At 36.8% G+C, this 21,079-nt stretch overlaps 1 protein-coding gene across 1 annotated transcript; it reads left to right on the forward strand.

Annotated features, from left to right (window-relative positions):
* The first annotated feature begins 20,087 nt into the window (after positions 1 to 20,087).
* On the forward strand, positions 20,088 to 20,824 carry LOC130949424 (uncharacterized). Its single transcript, XM_057878148.1, has 2 exons — positions 20,088 to 20,513; positions 20,765 to 20,824. The coding sequence occupies exons 1-2, from the start codon at positions 20,088 to 20,090 to the stop codon at positions 20,822 to 20,824; spliced, it is 486 nt and encodes a 161-aa protein (XP_057734131.1).
* The last annotated feature ends 255 nt before the right edge of the window (positions 20,825 to 21,079 follow it).

Genomic DNA, 21,079 nt, shown 5'->3' on the forward strand with positions numbered 1-21,079 from the left:
AGAGTGTGGGTAATGCAATATAGTATAAGTTCATATCAATGCAAAAGGAATACCAGTGTTATAAAAATTAGCATTGACTTATGAATAATAATACCCAATTAGAATAGAACAAGTCATGGAGCACCAGAATAATTCAAGAAAAGATGCAACAGTTGAATAAGAAAAATTTAACACCAATGGAAAAATAATAAATTTAGAAAAGAAAGTAAAAATATGCACAAAATTAAAATGCAATGAATGAAAGTATGCCAATAAATTAAGTGAAATAGAATAAAAGTGAAAAATGATGAGAAGTTAAAGAGATAAAGAAGAAGAAAGTAAGAATGGAGGAAGAAAGAAGAAAGAAGGAAGAAGAAAGAAATAAGAAGGGAGAAGAAAAGATTAGGATTGGGGAAGAAAAGATAAGATTTCTGGCGCTGATCTGGAAAAGGTGTGCGGCACAGGTGACGCGGACGCGTGGAGCATGCGTTCACATGGTTGGCACTATTTTCAAGTGACGCAGACGCATCAGTCACGCGAACGCGTGACTTGATTTGTGCTAGTGGCACGAGAGCAACCTCGCGTTCGCGCAACTCTCTGTCACAAACGCATATTGCCAAAATTTAGGGTGACGCGCACGCGTGCATGGACTTTCTTTTAAAATGACGCGGACGCATTGGGCACGCGTTCGCGTGGTAGGGCTTATGCTTCTAGCATGGTTCCAGCTCCACTCCATCACAACTTGCTGCCATACACCCATTTACATCGATTTTGCGGGGTCATGCATACGCGTGGGTGACGCGCACGCGTGGAAGGCTGGATTCGCAAAGGACGCGGACGCGTTAGGAACGCGTTTGCGTGGGCGTGTTTGTGCCTGAGGCACGCCTCCAGCCATGCTCCCGCGTGATTTTCTGTTCAATTCCCTTTTATCGCTAATTCTCCTTTGACGCGGACGCGTTAGCGACGCTAACGCGTCACGTGCTTCCTCACTTTTTTTATGTAGAATGCAAATGCAAATGCAGGTGAATATGCAGAAATTATGAATGAACACTAAGAAAAAAATAGAATAAAATAAAGCTAAGAATAAAACAAAACAAAATAAATGTAAGACTGAAAAAGAACGAGTATACTATGGTGGGTTGTCTCCCACCTAGCACTTTTTGTTAAAGTCCTTAAGTTGGACATTTGGTGAGCTCCCTGTCATGGTGGCTTATGCTTGAACTCATCCAGGAATCTCCACCAATGTTTGTAATTTCAATGGCCTCTGGGATCCCAAACTAGGCGCAAAGAGCCTTCAAGCAGGTTAAAGCAAGTGACAAGGCCCCAAGAGTGTTGATTGCTAGACTGAATTTCGGGGTCCCAAACCTTGCTTTTGCACCCGTCTTCTTGTTGACCATCTTTGTTCCAACCGGGTGGTACGCAATTGAAATTCTCACTGAGACATCCAAAAAGCTTCCTAGACCCATTCAATTGAGATTTGTACCAACTTTTGTACTTCAATTTGGAGCATGTAACCATATTGGACCTTGCATGACAATTCCTACCACTAACCATCTCCCGCTTGCTCTTATAGCCACAAAGAGCTCTAAGCTGACCATCTGTCTCAAGTAAAGCATATTCAAGTGAGCTAATTAAGCTTAGAGATGAGAGATTTACCCATTTGAATGAAGGGATGGATGGTAATGGCTTTGGGGGGGAGAGGTCTCCAACAACTTTGGCAAGGTGATTTCCAGCTCCATTCCCTTGGGCTCTTCTTTGACAACTTCCACCTCTTTGCAAGCTTCTTCAATATCAACCTCTTCCTCTTGGTAGCTTTTTTCTAATTCGATCTCTTCTTCATTGTTCACCAAGGGCATAGGAGGTTGTGCTTCTTCTTCTTTAATCTCCATGTCAAGTTCAATGAGAGAGGATTTAAATGTAGATAAGAATTCATCAATGATTGAATCCATCTCTTGATCATCCCCTTCAAAGTCTTCAACCATGGTATGTCTTGGAGGTTGTACACCCTCCTCAACATCAAATTCAAACTCCTTAGAAGGGGGCTCTATGACTGGGCTTTCCCATGGACGTTCCGCATCTCCTAAGTCTTCGACCACTTCTTCCTCTTCAACGATTACGGCTTCTTCCAATTGTTCCAATACAAAGTCATGCTGCTCACTGTCCACTGGAGTTTCTAGCTTCTCCTTCATGCTGCGTTCTTCATTAGATTGTCCAAATGAAGCCATGGGGGTTCCTTGAGTATCCGAATGTCGGGAAAGTAATCGATTGATCGCTTGATCTAGTTGGCGAAGGGTTGCATGAAGTTTTTTCACTGTTTCCTTGAGACGCTCCCTTGATTCTTGGGTTGATGGATATGGACATGGTGCATAGAGAAGTGGTGGTTCTAGGTATGGCTCATAAGGTAGTTGGTATGGTGGATATGGGTTAGGGTCATATGGAGGTGAATGGTGGAAAGGAGATTGTGAGTATGGTGGTTCAGAGTTATGTTGGGGAGGTGGTTCATAAGCATATGACGGGGCTTGTTGGTAACTACAAGGGAGTCCACCATATCTATCATCTTGGTACGCACCTCGGAATGGCTCTTGACCATAGTAATTTGGTGGAGGTTGGTTGTCACGAGAAGGTCCACCATAACTATCGTCTTGGTATGCATCATAGAATGGTTGTTGGTTATAGCGCATTGGAGGGGGATGTTGCCAAGAGGGTTGATCAAATCCTTGTGGCTCCTCCCATCTGTGATTCTTCCAACCTTGATGCCTGTTTTCATTATAGTTTTCATTCTTTACAACAACATTGGAACTAAACTTAAAGCCAGAGGGGTGAGAATTCATAGTAGCTAAAGAAAATAAAAACAAAAACTAATAAAAAAAATTAATGAAAATAAACTCCTAAAACTAGAAACACTGACAACAATATAAGATAAAGATTTGAAAAAGGTTTAAATTTTGAAAAGATTTGATTTTTTAAAATTTTAAATTTAAATTTTTGAAATTTGAATTTTGAATTTTGGAATTTAAATATTGAAATTTGAAAGTTGATTTTAAAATAAGATAAGATAAGATTTTAAAAAAGATATGAGTTTTGAAAAAGATTTGAATTTTGAAATTTAAAACTAAGATAAGATAAGATAAAACTTTTAAAATAAAAATCTGAATTTTTTTTTGTAATTTTCGAAAAAATTAATTAAAATAAAGAGAAAATATGTTTTTGAATTTAATGAGGAAAGAATAAAATAATAAAATGACACCAAACTTAGAATTTTTAGATCAAAGCAAAGAAAACAAACAAGAAAAATATTTACAATAACCAATAATAAGGCACACGTTTGCAATTCTCCGACAACAGCGCCATTTTGACGAGCGAATTTCTATCGGTAAAGAAATTCACAAGAATATAATCGCGTTGTAAGTATAGTTTCTAAACTAACAGAGAATCCTTTTGTACAAAAGTTTGGTTGTCACTAGTAACAAAACCCAATAAAATTTATAACCGAAGTATTTAAACCTCGGGTCATCTCTCAAGGAATTGCAGGGAAGTATGATTTATTATTGGTTATGGAAAAGTATCGTTGGATTTTTGAAATAAGGAACAAGTAATTTAAATGGCAAAAAAAATAAATTAATTATTAGAAAAACTCTTGGCAAGGTATGAGAACTGGACGTCCTATCCTAGTTATCCTTATCAATTGTGATGAGAATTGACTTTTACTCCCACTTGGTCAACCTCTAACTATTAAGGTATGTTAAGTGGATAAATCAATTTGATTCCTCAGGTCCTAGTCAATTCCTAAGAAAAGGCTAGAGTTAGGGGAATTCAAATCAATCAGCAAAGAATTCCAATTTTCAATCAACAAGGAGTTTGATAACTCAAGTGTCTCCAATTACTCAACACAAGCTAAGAATGTAAAAAGCTAAATTAAAATCATAGATATGAAATACCTCAAATTTCATTAAATAAAGAAATCAAATCTAACATGGAGTTCATAAACAAATAAAAGAGAAACTAAATTAAAAGAACATTGAACCTGGAATTGAGAAGAAATAGCCTAAAACTAATAGAAATCCTAAATCCTAAAACCTAAGAGAGAGGAGAGAGCCTCTCTCTCTAGAAAAACTACATCTAAAACTAAAATTGTGAATAATGAATGTTGTATAATGTTGTCCTGAGTCTCTGCATGTTCCTTGGCTTTAATCTGTGTTTCTGGGCCGAAAACTGGGTCAAAACACGGCTCGAAATCGCCCCCAGCAATTTCTATTAATTCTACAGATCGCGCATGTCACGCATACGCGTCGGTCACGTGTACGCGTCTTTTGACGATTTCCCTTTCCATGCGTGCGCGCCAGGCACGCGCTCGCATTGTTTGCGCGAAATCCAATCCACGCGTACGTGTCAGACAGGCGTACGCGTCAGACAGGCGTACGCGTCGCTGTGAATTTCTCTATTTCGCGCGCACGCGTGAGCCATGCGTGCACGTTGAAGCTCACTGGTCATCTCCTTGGTTTCTTGTGTTCCTTCCATTTTTGCAAGCTTCCTCTCCATTCTCTAAGCCATTCCTACCCTATAAAGCCTGAAAACACTTAACACACATATCACGGCATTGAATGGTATAAGGGAGAATTTAAAATACGCAATTTAAAGGCTTAGGAAGCAGGTTTTCAATCATAGCATAAAACTAGGAAGGAATTATAAAATCATGCAAATCATATGAATAAGTGGGCAAGAATTTGATAAAAACCACTCAATTAAACACAATATAAACCATAAAATAGTGGTTTATCAAGTTTTTCAGTGTAACTTCGTTATGACCTATTTCAGAATTATATGTTACTTTTTTTGTAACCTCATTATTTACTTTAACCTAGTTAACAATTTATAATAAATAAAGTTTTTAACCTTGCTATTTAATTTTTTAATAAATAAACCTTTCGTTCCAAACAGAGTTATACGAGAACAACGCTAAATATGTCATAATAATAAAACTGAAAAGAATCATCTAAATATAAGGTATGACACTGAATACAAATCTGAATACAACACTGAATACAAGATCAACTGCAACAGACTACTTCCTCGGCGCCTTCTTCGAATACAAGGATGGGGCGTATTTGTCCGAAGGCGCAGTCTGTGTCCATAAGTTGTACGGATGACTCTAAGACACACCGGCATCCATCCCACTGCCAACGTCAAGACCACCGAAATCCGTCATGCTCGCACCACCAGTGTCATACAAACCGGAGCCACTCATCCCCGGAGCACTTGCTCCACCAAGATCATACTAGTGCTGCAAGTCGTATTCCAAATCTCTCTCTTCCTGCTGCGGATACTCATTCAAATCAAACAACTGGGAGCGTGGTGGTGCGGAAGGACTGGGCGGATCTACATGACTCGTCGACTAATCAAAGTCAAAGTCACTGGCATGACCTGAAGTGGCGCGACAACCACCAGAATGCTGAGATGTAGCAGACCCTTCCTGCGGTGGCGTCGGAAATAGATGATCTGTATCTCTCAGCATCTGAGAGAAGCTGATGGTGTCAGATCCACCCAACGGACTAAAGTGACCCTCGGCTAGAATTACCAGCTGTGGTATGTAGGGCTCAGGTGCTTGAGGCGGCTGTGGTTCCGGTATATATGGTGCTTGCTGCTTATATGCCGGCCATTGCTAGGCATATGCCGGATCCTGAAACTGCCCACTATAAGCCGGATCCTGAAACTGCTGGGCATATGCCGGCTCCTGAAACTGCTGGCCATATGCCGGATCCTGAAACTGTTGGGCATATGCCAACATCTGAACCTGCTGCTCATATGCCGGGACCTGATAGTGGTGCTCATATGCCGGCACCTAGATAACAATTAATTACAATTAATAATAATTACTGATAATAATTACTGATAATCATAATACTAGGAATTAATAACAATACCTAAAACTGCTGCTCATGAGGCGGGACTTGCTGCTGAGGGCCAACTGGTTCTTCCTGTTGCTGATGTGGTTCATCAGTGCCAACCTCTTCGCCTACAACTCTATCTGACAGTTGCAGGTGCATTCCATACTGCTGTGTGTACTAGTTGTAGTACACTGGGAGAGGATAAAAGTCAATAATCTCTTCGCCTAACTACAATATGTTATAGCGGTCAAATCTCTATCTGTTAATCTATTGACTGTAAATATGTCCCCATTCATGGTTCTGTGCTCCTATCAACCGCTTGCAGTGATCACGACCAAGGTCGAACGCCGGGCCTGGTGGAAGTTGTTGCATCCCGAACTGTCATCTAACTGGGTCTGTTGGGTGCCATTCTATGCACTCGAATGACATTAGAGGCGACTGGGTGGAGCACATAACCATCTGAGGAGCGAGGACATCCGGAATTCCCACTCCCATATATGGCCGCCATATAAACTGCACATTGGTTACCAAGAGGCTGATTAGAAAAACTATTCTTCTTAATAAAAACATTGGACATTAATGGTACAACTTACATCGTCAACTCCCATGTCGTCGAGTCCTCGCCTAAAATGCGCAGTAAGCCGCTGTATATATCTTGTATATCGGCGCCAATGACTCCATCTAACAAAAAATAGAATAACAATATTAATAAGAATAACAAATTAATAATAATAATAATACCGATAACAATAACGATAAAAGCCAATACCGTCGCGCTAGTGGAATACCAACATCGCCGAGTTGATCGCAGGGTATAGGTGCCAGGAGCGGCATACAATCCCACGCCCAAACAAAAAGCAGTGTCAGTAGGTCATCCATTTTCTTGCAATTGTATCGTGATGCCCGACACAACAATCTGTATAGGTGTGCCAGACTGGCTGCCCCCCAAATGTACCCTGAAATCTGGTGAAAATCCCGAAGTAGCGGTAGAAATTTCGAGTTCAGTGAAGTGATCGACTTATCCGAAAAAACAACTGTTCTGAGCATGCAGAAAATGTGTGCCCGGACGAACCGCTCAAGAGACTTTGAGTATCACACGGCTCGGTGTCTCTGCACCGCCGGACCCAAGCAATATTAACCTTCCCCAACACGTGATTTTGTGGACCGAGCTCCCGACCAAAACACGCAATGCAGTTCTCCACCAAAAACTGGTGACTGCTATCTGATCTACTCGTAACGGCCTCCCCATTAATCGGGAAACCAAGAGTATAGCTCACATCTTCCAGCGTCACCGTTACTTCACCGACCGGAAGATGAAATGCGTGAGTCTTTGGCCTCCAGCGTTCCACCAAAGCCTTCAGTAGTGTAGAATGACCTCTTATTTCGCCTACTCGCAAAACATGTTGAAACCCAATCAATACCAGTGCCGCTGCAGCTTCCTTGTTAAAGGTATCTGACAGATCTAATTTTCTGGATAATAAATTTCTGATAGCCTGCAAAAAAAAAATGATAATTATTAAATTCTACATAATATCAGTTAATAATTTGTTCAAACAAAATTAGCAACAATAATTAAACAGTATTATTATTATTATTATCTTAAAACATAGTAATAAATTATTAAAAAATCATAAATATTTATCTATTATTTATTAAACAGTATTATTAATTATTAAAAATGAATAATAACTTATTCTCACCATCATAACCAATATTATAGACAAATAATAATAATATACTAATTATAATAATAATTACTCAAATATAACAATAATAACAATAATAATAACCATTTATTATATTATCTATATTCTAAACGTATTTTATTAACAAACAGTATTACTTATGATTATAAAATATTAATAAAGTATTAAACATAATAATTTTTTTTAATTAAACATTGTTAAAAAAAACCATTTACTAAACAGTATTATTATTATTATTATCATAAAAAATAATAATAAATCACTAAAAATAATAATAAATTATTACACATTATTGTTATTAAAAATTATTAATAAATTATTCTCATTAACATACCCACTACTATTATTATTATTATTATTATTATTATTATTATTATTATTATTATAACAACAACGTCACTAACAATACAAGGATTAATTTGCCTAATAATAACAATAATAACATAATAACAATATTAAAAAAATTAAACTGTAATGAAAAATAAAGAACAACATAATATTATTAGTAATAATAATATTAATAACCACAATACTACTAATTACAATACAAATAAACAAAATTCGACTAAATATATATATATATATATATATATATATATATATATATATATCTCGTTAAATATTAAAAGAAAATTACTTACTAATTGAGAATGGTCCAAATACTCAATAATATGTTTTTCCGGTTTGGTAAAATTATGCACCATTTTTTTTTCTGTATCGTACACTTCTTCTTCAACAACACTTTGCTTCTTCACTGTTAACTCTTACTTTCTCATTCTCCTTCAACTCTTCCTCACCTTGATTCAGTAACTCGTTTCTTACTTTGCTCCCCTTTTTATCTGTGTTTTTGCTTTTAAGAACCAAGCTGAACACCCTTCGAGAACACGTGGCGCGCATGCAACTAGGTAGCCTGCAAAACGCAACTTCCGTTTGGCTCCGCTACGCTAACAAACACAGCCTGCGTTTTGCGCAGTCCCATGTTGGTCAACACCTGCTCCTGTCGGCATGCAGAGCATGCTTCGTAAGCTGGTTCCCTTCCCAGCCAAATCGCAGCCTGCGTTTTGCAGTAGCTGGAGATTTTTTATTTCAACGCCTATAAAATGTTACTTGCGTTTTGCAAGTCTCTGATAAACACAGGTCCACATTTGTGGACAACACTTTATACATCCATATACAAATTTATCACCATTTTTTTATTTATAACCAAATTAATTTCTGACATAGAAAATGTGTGTTGAATTCTACGTGTTGGACACGTGTTATCATTCTAATAATACACAAAATACACGTTGGACACGTGTTAATATTATGATAAATACACAAAATACTTGTTAAATACGTTTTTTAGATATCTACAATAATATAATATATCTCAAATACCAATATTCAACCAAAACATTATCTTTATCTTTATCTTCATATAAAAATTAATTTCTGGCACAAGGGCACAAATTGTTTTTTTTATATGGTAGTAGACGTAGTGTTTAATCAGAAGATGATATAGTGAGTGTAATGCAGTGTAAAAATTATTCAAACGATTTCACTTTTTTAATTTTTTTTCTTTTAAAAATTAGAAATTGTAGCCATCATTTTCACTTTTTTCTTTTCTTTTTAAAATCAGAAATTTTCTCGCTGTTTTTACTTTTTAATTTTCTATAAAAAATTACAAATTATTCCAATAATTTCAATCTTCTGAATTTTTCTCATTTTTTTAAACATATTTTTGCTCGATACTCAAATCTTTATTAATACATTTTCATTTATCGTAGAAATTAGTTGCAGAAAATTAAACGATTTTCCATTCCATTATTTAACCTTCTTTTTCTTCTCTGGTTCCTCCAACTTCTAATTTCTTATATCTTAAATTCCCTTCACTCACAACTCAATAACACTTTCGTGTCACTCAATTTTAACCCTTCGTAGTAGTCAAAATGTCAGATCCTTCACTTGTTCTCTCAATACAACCGGTTTAAATATGCCAAGAATAAAAATTAATTTAAAAAAATATTTTTTTGTTTGAATAACATAAAACGACATTACTCTTAGATATGTAATTATTAAAATAAATTAGATAGGTGCAAATAAGTTCATGTAAATACTCAAACATAGAATTTTAAACCATTTATTTAATTCATTTTGATTCACAACATTGAGTTCTAAATTCTCATTGTTCAAATTAAATTATCTAATTTTCTTATTTTTTAACATTATTTAAATTTCAAACTCTAATTACATACAATGGTCAATTACTTAGAAAAATTATACAAACTTCCTTAGCTTAACAATAAAGCTTTATATATTTTTACGTCAAATTTTATTAGTTTATGAAACAAATTTTTTGGAATTAATAATCTTCAGACATATAAAAGTAGTAATTATTGGAAACTATTGATCTTTAAGTCTTTTTCTTTTAATAATTATATTTAAGTAGTAATTTTTTCTTTAAGTATAATTGTTGGAATTGTTTTAACTTTTCAAAGATTATTAAGTAATTGAATAAAATGAGACTTAATTTCTTGAATAATTGAAGGTATAATTTTTTTAAAAAATTAATATTTAAAAAAAAATTAAAATGTGAATACAAATATAAAAAATTTTAAAACAATAAAAGATAGTCATACAAAAGGTTTTAAGATTTTGAAACAAAAGCCAATATAATTTTGTAAGAAAAAAAATTTTGTTGCAAAAAATTATGACTTTTTGTAACAAAATCATATGCTAGATAGGAAAGATACTAAAATTTTGCAACAATATATATTTTTGTTACAAAAAATTATAAATTTTTGTAATAAAATATATCTATTGTTACAAAATATGATTATTTTGTATCAATGTCTAATTTTTGTTACAAAAATATTATAATCTGTAATAAGATAAATTTTGATACAATATTTTTATTAAGAATGTTGTGTTTTCTTGAAGTGATTTAATCAAAATATCCTTCAATAATTATTATAATTATATATAAATTAGTGATAATTATTTTGATTGATTCAAATATATAACAATATATAAAGAGGATTGGATGAGTTTGATATCAAAATTTCTCTTTTCCATGTAAACCTTACAATATTTGACACAATTACCATTCTAAAACAAACAAATGAAAGCCCCAAGTTATAATTTAACTCAATAATCCATATTTTGAAGAAGGGAGCAGCTTTCGGTTTGTAATTTGACTCAATTCATATTTTAGTAGATCAATAAGCTAAGCACTACTGTATCTATTCAGTAATAAAAATATAACTTGAATCAAATTACAATTTTGTACTTTTATTTATTTATTTTAAAATGGTAATTATGTCAAATATTATAGGGTTAAATAAAAAATAAAATTTTAAATATCAATCTCATCTAATCCTCTTTATATATTGTTATAGATAAAAAATATTATTTAAACATATAAAAAATATGATTCTCTGATATAAAATATACTTATAATAAAATTTATCAAATTAGATTGTGATTAATTATCCGAGTTAATACTTAATTTGATCCTTAAAAGTTGAGGTTAGATTTAAATTGATTCCTAATTTCTGTAAACCGCGTGTTGATTTTTTGTACGATAATTTTTTAAGATTTAGATTTTTTGCCTAGATTTTATGTGACTGACTAGATCTTCTAAAAGTTTGATTGGGTGTCCAACATTTTCATGAAGACGATAATAACAAGTTCAATTTAAAAATTTTGTAGCTCTGAAAGCAAAAATCAAAATTTTAAAACTCTAATAAGTTTTGATCACATGAAACTTAGATAAAAAATTTAAATCGCAACAAGTTAACGTATCAAATCAATATATCATTAATAGAGATTAGCTCAAGAGTTAATATGAGTTATAATGTAAATTTTAAAATTTAATTTGAGTCCATTAAAATTTTAAAAGTCAAATTAAATCTAATTTCAAATATCAAAAATTAAATTAACTATTAACTCTTGATTATCCTATCTTGTCATCTTGACAAGAATAGATTTTAATATTGTACAAGAAATGGTGAAATGCATAGATGCTTGAGGAGTGTGTATTACTCATAAATGGGAGGAAACTGCATGTTGGTGGAAATTGCAAGGAGAGATTAGTTCCTCCTAAAAATCACACCATGTGTTTTCTTTATTTTTTAATTTTTTAAATTTTATAAAAAATTGTACCCTACAAATTTAATTTTTTTAATTGCTTTTTTTAATTTGCACCATATAATTCTTTGAGATAAATATCAATTTAGTATCCGAAAAATTAGACATTAACAAAATAATATCTAATAAATATTATTGACAAAATAATTTCTGAATGAATTTTAATTTAACAAAAATAATCATTTATCGTTTGATTCCGTTTTTATTTACAAAAAATATTAAGTTGGACAAAAAATTTAATAAAATTTTTAATTTATCCTTGATTCTACTGTCATTCTCTCTCTCTCTTTTAAAAATTTCTTTGTATTCATCCTCTTTCTCCTCCTCCTTCTCCACCTTCTTTTTCATAAAAGAAAAGAGAAGATCATCATTATCAGTTCTTAGTCATATATCCTATTCCCATCTTCTCCCAACCCCTCCCAACCTCTTCCTCCCCCCACTTTTTGCCGCCTCCAACCTTTCACCATATTCCAATTATACCATTACTGTAACACCCTACTATGCAGAGTCTTATGCTTAAGTCATAATTCAGAGATGGCAAGATATTACGACCTCTAAAATAAAAAATTAGTACGAATAGTATTGTGAAAAATGATTATAACTAGGAGCCTTTTTAAGAAAAAGGGGTAAATAAAAACCATAACTCAAAACGCGCAACACTCCGATCGATAACATAACGAACAAGGATAAACCAGTGCGAGATTATATGTATACAAAAGAGTGTCAAAAACGGAAATATCAAAACTCAAAAGCCGATTACGAAGATAACCAGTCCGAGCATAGCAACATATATATATACAAGTAAATAAAATAGGAAACCCCAAGGAAAACCCAAAGGGACACAAAACTGAGAACCTATTCTCCAAAATCTCCTATAAGAGGATTCATCACAGTTTGTATTATTCAATAGAGATAAAAGTATCTAAGAGACATCATAAAATAAAAACTGAGTCCCGAGAACAAAGGATCTTCGCTAATCCAGAAGTCTCCAACATGCCTCAGCGAGAAACCTCACGTCCTGCATCTGAAAACCACAAAATCCGCATGTGTGAGAACCAGAGGTTCCCAGCATGGTAACAGCTTCCACATATATAATACATAATAATAGAGAAAAGTCGAAGGCAATCCTAGAACTTCCTCCAGATAAACATCAAAGCTTATAAACAAGCTAAACCATAAGTGGCAACTGACTAAAGATCCTTCAGTCTAACTATATCTTCCCTTTCCAAACCCTTCAGACCTCCCAACCACCAGCAGAAGTATAATATAGCAAACACAGTTATATCAGACAAGAGATATACAAATAGGAGCAAATAAGGCATTTAGACAAGTAGCAAGTAATATGCAGTCAAATAGGCAATCTCAATCAATTCACATAGTACGCATATGATGAATGCCTGTCCTTAATGGCTGATGATATCATCTGTCGGTTATAGAGCCAACCCGACAAGTCCTGGTAGCTAACCATTGGACTGTCCCTATGTCGCGCATCCCCAACTCGAGTTATACTCATCATAAACTTGATCATAATCATGATCTATATCCATCACCTTCACTGGTGAATATTTATGGGGGCGAGCTCATCCGGGGCTTTCACAGTGCCCGGCCACCCTTACGACATAGGTCAAAAGAGCTTCGAGTCTCAACCTGGAGCACGTGGTGGCTAGCCACTGCTTCCTTCCAGGGAAACTCTCATCTCCAACAGTGGAAGTGCAACATTCATAATTCATTCAACAGCATATATGCATTTATACATAGCCATAATCATGGCTCCACCGTAACACGGCAATAATCTAGCCATCCGGCTCACGGTTAAATCCATAACCAGCCAATTCATCAACAATTACGGCCCTTCGGCCCATGGCTTAACAAGCACTTCCACCGCCATCCTCCGCATCTCGCATAATCATCTTTGATCCTTATTGATCATTCATTTTTCCCTTGCTTCACTCGCAAGTTACCACATTCTCTAGCTTCTTTTCTAATAGCTAGACATATCATAATGATTTAAGATATAAGTGGTAAGATCGGAGGCTTTGAAGTATGAAATTTGACTTTCAAAACTCAAAAATCAACTTTGGGATGAAAAATAGATCCACGCGCATGCGTACTCCACGCGCATGCGTGGATGGCCACAAAACTCATTGGCGCGTATGCGCCCTTCACGCGGACGCGCGGATTGGAAAATAGCCAACGACGCGCACGTGTCAGCCACGCGTACGCATGGGTGTTCTTGCGCACCAGGCACAAAACCAGCACAATCCTGGCACAACTTTCGGAAAAATAGCTGGACATTGGGTGCAGCACATCGGCGCGCCCGCGCACACCACGCGCACGCGTGGATGGCGCTTCCTAGAAGAACGGTGCGTACGCGCCAAGTGCGCCTACGCGCGGGGGGTTATTCTGCTAAAATTTTTCTAAGTTAAAAGCTGCAGAATTCACAGATTCAATCCCCAATCTTCCGACAGACATAACTTTCTCATTTTAAATCGTCTTTCGCCCGCTCTTCGAACGGCATGGACATCCCGGATCTAATTTCATTTCTAAACAGAATTGGCACAAAACGAAGATTCGTAGCCCAAGTTATGTCCCGTCAAGGTATGCCCAAAAACCATGTTTTCATACAAAATCATAAAGTGCCATTTTCAAAACAAGGCAATTTTAACTCTTTTCAAAATCAATCAAAACATGCCAATTTCATCCCTTTTCTTTGAAATCAATTAAAACATATCAAAGTCAACATCAAGCCTCCTCAACTCACACGTTGACACTTTACCACAATACACAAAATCACTACCCCATCATTTTAACCCACTTCACCCAAGCGGCTCAAACTCAAACACATTGACATATCATATACTCTTCCTCATGCCAATTTTTTAACAACACCATTTCCAGTCAACCATCATTATACGTAATCAATATCATAATCACCATCAACATGGTTTCACTCACAATTCAACTTTAATCAATCATCAAGCATATATCACAACATGCATATTTCTTATACATCATACCATCAAGGCATCAATAATCATCATTACATATATGACCACATCATATACATCAATCATTCAATAACACCAACAATTTAATGCCTATCTTAGGGCCTCTAGCCTAAGTATTTTCTATCACATTACATATTAGATACGAAAAACCGAGACCATACCTTAGCCGATTTTCCAAGCTCAACCGGAGCACTTCGAAACCACTTTTTCTCAAGCTCTCAAGGTCTAAACACTTTCAAGAACAGATTTTTCACCACCAAATCCCTTTTCAAGCTTTTCAAAGTCACCAATCAAGCTCCAATATTTACACACACAACCTAAGCCACAAACACCATACCCATACACAACATCTCAATACCCAAACATCATAGAACAATAATTTACACTAGGGTTGAGAATCTTACCACACCCAAGGTCCAAGGAGACAAGATTAACCTTCTCCTTCAAGAGAGTTGGGTCCTATAACATCAAAGAGCCCAAAATCTCAACATTTTTGCTCATGAAAGTCGAAATCAAAGATGGAAAGTCGAAGAGAAAAACGTGGCTTACTTCAAGATTGATTGTATGGGTTTTGTAGAGCTCTCCACAGTGAACGTGTGGCCACAAACGGTGCGGCAATCGGAGCTCTAGATCAAAAGTTATGGTGGTTTGAAGATCAACCAAGGGAGAGAACTTGAGAGTGTGTTCTTCCCTTTCCCTCCACCATTTCAGCGTGTGTGTGTGTCTAATAAGGAGAGAGAGTGCTGAAAACTAGGGTTTTGGTTTAGTTTAGTTGGGCCAAGGGCCCACTTTGGGCCCGGTTTGGCCCGTTCGGTCCAATCTTGGTCCGAATTCTATAAAATTGGTATCGAAATTCTCGTCTCAATCTCCTCTACCACATTTAGCCATAAAAATCACATTTTGGGCTTTCTAGAATAAATTCTCATTTATGGGTTAATTAGCCATTAATTAACCGGGTTTTACATTCTACTCACCTAATTGGGAATTTTGCCCACAAAATTCAAATGCAATTACCTGAGAATAAGTGCGGATAATCCGTTCGCATCTCCGACTCAAGTTCCCAAGTGTGTTCCTCAACACCGCCTCAACTCCATGCCACTTTGACCAATGAAACCTCTTTTCCACGCAACCGTTTGATACTAGTATCATCAATTCTAACTGGGGCCACTGGAAGCGTCAAATCTTCTCTTAACTGAACCGATTCAGGTTCCAACACATGGCTAGCATCAGGAGTGTACTTCCGAAGCTGTGACACATGAAACACGTCGTGCAGGTTCGAAAGATGCGGTGGTAGAGCCATCCGATACGCCACCGGTCCAATCCTCTCCAGGATCTGAAATGGACCAATGTATCTAGGATTCAACTTCTTTGCCTTAATCGCCCTACCTACTCCTGTAGTTGGAGTAACCTTAAGGAAAACATGATCTCCTTCCTCAAATTCCAAGGGTTTCCGCCTCTGATCGGCGTAACTCTTCTGACGACTCTGCGCCGTAAGTATCCTATCTCAGATTTTCTTGAATTGTTCAGTGGTCTCAGCTATCATCTCTGGCCCCAACAAGCCTTTCTCTCCAACTTCATACCAACATAGCGGAGATTGACATTTCCTCCCATACAAGGCCTCATACGGAGCCATTCCGATGCTCGCACGGTAACTATTATTGTATGCAAACTCCACTAACGGCATATACCGATCCCAGCTCGCCGGTCGGTCCAAAACACAAGCTCTCAACATATCCTCTAGTGTTTGGATTGTCCTCTCGGATTGACCATCTGTTTGAGGATGGTAAGCCGTACTCAAGCTTAATCGGGTTCCAAAAGCTTTCTGAAATACACCCCAGAACCTTGAAGTGAAACGAGGATCTCTATCAGAGATTATAGTAGCAGGTACACCATGAAGTCTCACAATCTCCTTTATGTATAACCGTACTAGCTCCTCAAGGGTGTAAGTCATACGAATGGGTAAAAAGTGAGCTGACTTCGTCAGTCGGTCCACAATCACCCAGATAGCATCAAAACCAGCCCTAGTCCTTGGCAATCCTGACACAAAGTTCATTGCAATACTTTCCCACTTCCATTGTGGAATATCTAGAGGTTGCAACATCCCGGCAGGTCTTTGATGTTCAATCTTTACCTTTTGACAAGTTAAGCACTTTGAAACATATTCCGCCACATCATTCTTCATACCCGGCCACCAAACATCACCTTTAAATCATGGTACATCTTAGTACTTCCCGGGTGAATGGAGAATCCGCTTTTGTGTGCCTCCTTTAAGATATCTTACCTCAAAGTGCCAACATCCGGCACAATGATCCTACCCTTGAACCTCCATAACCCATCTTTTTCTTCCGACACTCTTCACTGTTTCCTTTGCTCAATAGCCGGTAACACCTTCCATAACGCTTCATCATTTTCATGAGCCTTTAGGAGTTCGGACTTAAAATCACTTAAGATTTCTAATCGGCTCAAACACAAAGTTCCGGATACTTCTCGAGCACCAATTTTCAGACTCTCGAATCCCTTGAGTAACTTCTCCTCTTGAAGCATCATCCAAGCCACATATAACGATTTCCGACTTAAACGCATCCGCCACTACGTTCGCCTTTCTCGGATGGTAATTCAACTCAAAGTCGTAGTCTTCCAATAATTCCATCCACCTCCTCTGCTTCATATTAAGCTCTTTCTGATCAAAGAGATATTTCAAGCTCTTATGATCAGAGAAAACTTGGAACTTAACCCCATAGAGGTAATGCCTCTACACCTTCAAGGCAAACACAACCGCAGCAAGCTCCAAATCGTGCGTAGGGCAATTAACTTCGTGCGGTCTCAACTGCCGTGAGGCATACGCCACCACATTATGATGCTGCATCAGCACGCACCCTAGACCCTTTAATGAGGCATCACAATACACCTTAAACGGTTCGTTCGGCTCAGGTAACACTAACACAGGTGCAGTGGTCAACTTTTTCTTCAATGCCTGAAAGCACTCCTCGCACTCAGGAGTCCAAACAAACGGAGTGTCTTTGCAGGTTAACTTTGTCATTGGCAAAGCTATCTGTGAAAAGCCCTTGATAAACCTTCGGTAATAGCCAGCTAAGCCCAGAAAACTCCTTATCTCTGTTATGGTGGCTGGTTGCTTCCAATCCATCATAGCCTCCACCTTAGTTGGATCTACGGCTATTTCGTTTTTACTCACCACGTGGCCCAAAAACTTCACCTCACTCTTCCAAAACTCACACTTAGACAGTTTTACATAGAGTTTCTTCTCCTTTAGAATCTGCAACACGGTCCTCAAGTGTTCCGCATGCTCTTCTTCAGTTTTGGAATAAATTAGTATGTCGTCAATGAAGACAACAACAAATTTATCCAGAAACGGATGGAAAACTCTGTTCATGTAATCCATGAATACCGCATGAGCGTTCGTCAACCCAAAAGACATTACAGTGTACTCGTAATGACCATTGATGAGTTTGGAAAACTCCAAATTAATATTTGTGATGAACAAACATTATTAAAATATTTAATTACAAAATTATTAGTTCAATCTTCATTAATCATATGTTAATTGATAATTTTGTGATACAGGTTTTAATTGGGCCGAACAAAAATAAAAGAAATGTTGCAAAGCCCAAGTGAAAATTTTGTTCAGCCTTAATTTCAAAGATTATAATCAACAAAGTGAAGCTGAATTATTATTGGGCCAAGAATAAGTTTTAATGCTATAAGCCCATGTTTGGTTCTCATGCATGATCCAAAACAAGTGGAAGAAAGAAAGCAAAATTGCTTTCAACAGATCCAAAATTCAAACTTGTGTTGGATTTCAAATTACATTCAACTATCATTTATTACATGGGAACTATGAGAGAGAAATTGACAAATTAATTTGATTGCATGCACCAAGGCTACACGCTTGTCAGCAAAGAGAAAGGGAAATTAATTCACTTTTATTCTTTATCTTTTGGTTCATTAACCACTATTCATAATTTCTCTTTCCTCTCTCCCATCCATGTCTTTCTCTTCTTTGGTTATTACACAGGAAACCATGGAAGCTACATTAAGCTACCAAAAAGAAAAAGAAGAAGTTGCATGCATCAAGGCCATCAAGTTAATGATGGTAAGAAAAAGAAAATCAAAAGTATGTTGTGGCTGAGATAATCACCAAATATGGTTAGATTTGGTGAGGTAATCTCGGATCCTTTATACTCAAAAAGAAGGAAGAAGATTCGGCCAGCCAGGAAGATCTTTGGAGGCATGGCTTGTCTTTGATTCTGCTCAACCACCACAGGAAGTAGCTAGAGTGGCGAAGTGATGGTTGAGGCAGAGATTGAAGCAGATGAAGTCATCATCATCATGAAGCATCAAGGGCCAGAAATCCATCTTGGAGAGGAAGCCAAGGATGGAGCGCTCGGATTGATGAAGAGTGATGACCAAGGAAGGACTAGAGGTATTTGCATGTTGGTTTTTGCATGAGTTACCTCTTCTCTCTGTATGGCTGAACCGGTTTTGTTGTGAAGGAAAAGAAGCTGAGCTCGGGTTTATGTTTTAATTGTGAAGGCTTCACTTCTCTATAAAAGAGGTGAACAGTCATGGTTTGATTCAAGGAGTAAGATTTGAGAGTGCAAGGCACAGAGTTCTTAGAGCTATCTAAGCTAGCAGTTCTTCTTCTCCTTCAATGTTTTCTGTTTAGTATTTTTCTGTTTAATTTTGTCATGTCTTGAGTCTCATGGAAAAAGGCAAACAGTGAGGTTTTGTATGAAAATCCATAGAGCGAAAAAAGGCAGAGAGTGCAAAATTAAAAGAAAAAGCCATCGATGTCTTAGAGTTCCTTTGTACATCTGTGTTTGTGTTTCATGATTCTGTGGGAATCCCCTTGTAAGTTGGGTTAGCACTTTATAAGTTGTAATCTAGATGATTATAGTGAAATTCCATCACTGTTGTGATGGAGACTGGATGTAGGCTGCACTGCATTTAGCAGCTGAACCAGGATATATCTGGGTGTTATCTTCTCTCTCTTCCTACTTCAATTCTGTTTTTACTGTTCAGATGAAAAATAAAAAATGTCTCGTGTCAAGTGACGAGATAAAATGAAAATGTCTCGTGACTAAGGATGAGCTAGAAACACAAAAGCTTCCTCCAAGTCCAGCAAGTGTCAGCAAGCAAAAAGGGGGCTAAAATTCAACCCCCCCTTCTCTTAGCCACTGAAACCATCAATTGGTATCAGAGCTTGGTCTCAAAGAGATCAAGCTTTGCAGCTTGGAGAAAAGATCCTCATGGCAGAAAACAGTGGCGCAAATGTGGTGTCCTATAATCTGACCGAAGGACAATCAAGCAACAGACCTCCTCTTTTCAGTGGAAAAAATTATACCTATTGGAAGGAGAGGATGAAGATATTTGTACAAGCTGTAGATTACAGACTTTGGAAGATTATTCTAGAAGGACCTCAATTTCCAACTACCACAAATGCTGAAGGAGTGGTCACCCTCAAACCAGAAGCGAGATGGACCGAGGAAGATAGGAAGAAGGTAGAGTTAAATGCCAAGGCAGTAAATCTGCTCAACTGTGCTGTCAGCTTTGAGGAGTACCGACGGGTATCACGATGCACAACAGCAAAGAAAATCTGGGACAAGCTACAAATCACTCATAAAGGAACCACCATTGTAAAGAAGACTCGAACAGACATGTTGAACAGAGAATATGAAATGTTTACAATGAAGGAAGGAGAGTCCATTGATGAACTGTTCGAACGGTTCAACACTATCATTGTTGGCTTAGAAGTTCTGGGAATTTCACATTCTGAATCTGTGCTAGTGAGAAGAGTGTTGAGGTGTCTTACAAAAGAGTGGGAAACAAAAGCTTTAATTATTTCTGAGAGTAGTAGCTTAGATTCCATGACACTTGATGATTTGAGAGGAAATCTACTTGCTTTTGAAAACTCCTATTTGAAAAAAGATTCAAAAAAGAAAGGAATTGCCTTTTCTTCTGTGACTAACCCTCTGGATGATGAATCCAGTGATAACTCTTCTGAAAATGAGTTTGTGTTATTTGCAAAAAAATTCAGGAAAATGATGAAACTCAAGGGCAAAGGCAGCAGCTCAAGAAGGATGAAGAAAGATCTTAGCAAGGTAATCTGTTACAATTGCAAAGAAATGGGGCATTTTAAATCTGATTGTCCCAAGTTAAAGAAGGAAGAAAAGCCAAAAAGGGGAAAGAAGAAGGGACTGATGGCTTCATGGGAAGATTTAGAAAATGACTCAGATGATGATGAAGAATCTGAGACTAAGTCACAGCCTTGTCTCATGGCAAATGAGGAAGATCAGGTATTCTTTCAAAACCCTAACACTGAAGACCTTCATCTTATGATAGATCACCTCTC

The sequence above is a fragment of the Arachis stenosperma genome, chromosome 9 (genome assembly GCF_014773155.1).
Source record: "Arachis stenosperma cultivar V10309 chromosome 9, arast.V10309.gnm1.PFL2, whole genome shotgun sequence".
Lineage (NCBI taxonomy): Eukaryota > Viridiplantae > Streptophyta > Magnoliopsida > Fabales > Fabaceae > Arachis > Arachis stenosperma.

Bases quoted from the DNA above. Each gene is read 5' to 3' on its own strand.
- LOC130949424 (XM_057878148.1), top strand. From the start codon at position 20,088: ATGAAGATATTTGTACAAGCTGTAGATTACAGACTTTGGAAGATTATT. The intron at 20,514-20,764 runs GTGAGAAGAGTG...AAAAAAATTCAG, and splicing joins CACATTCTGAATCTGTGCTA to GAAAATGATGAAACTCAAGG.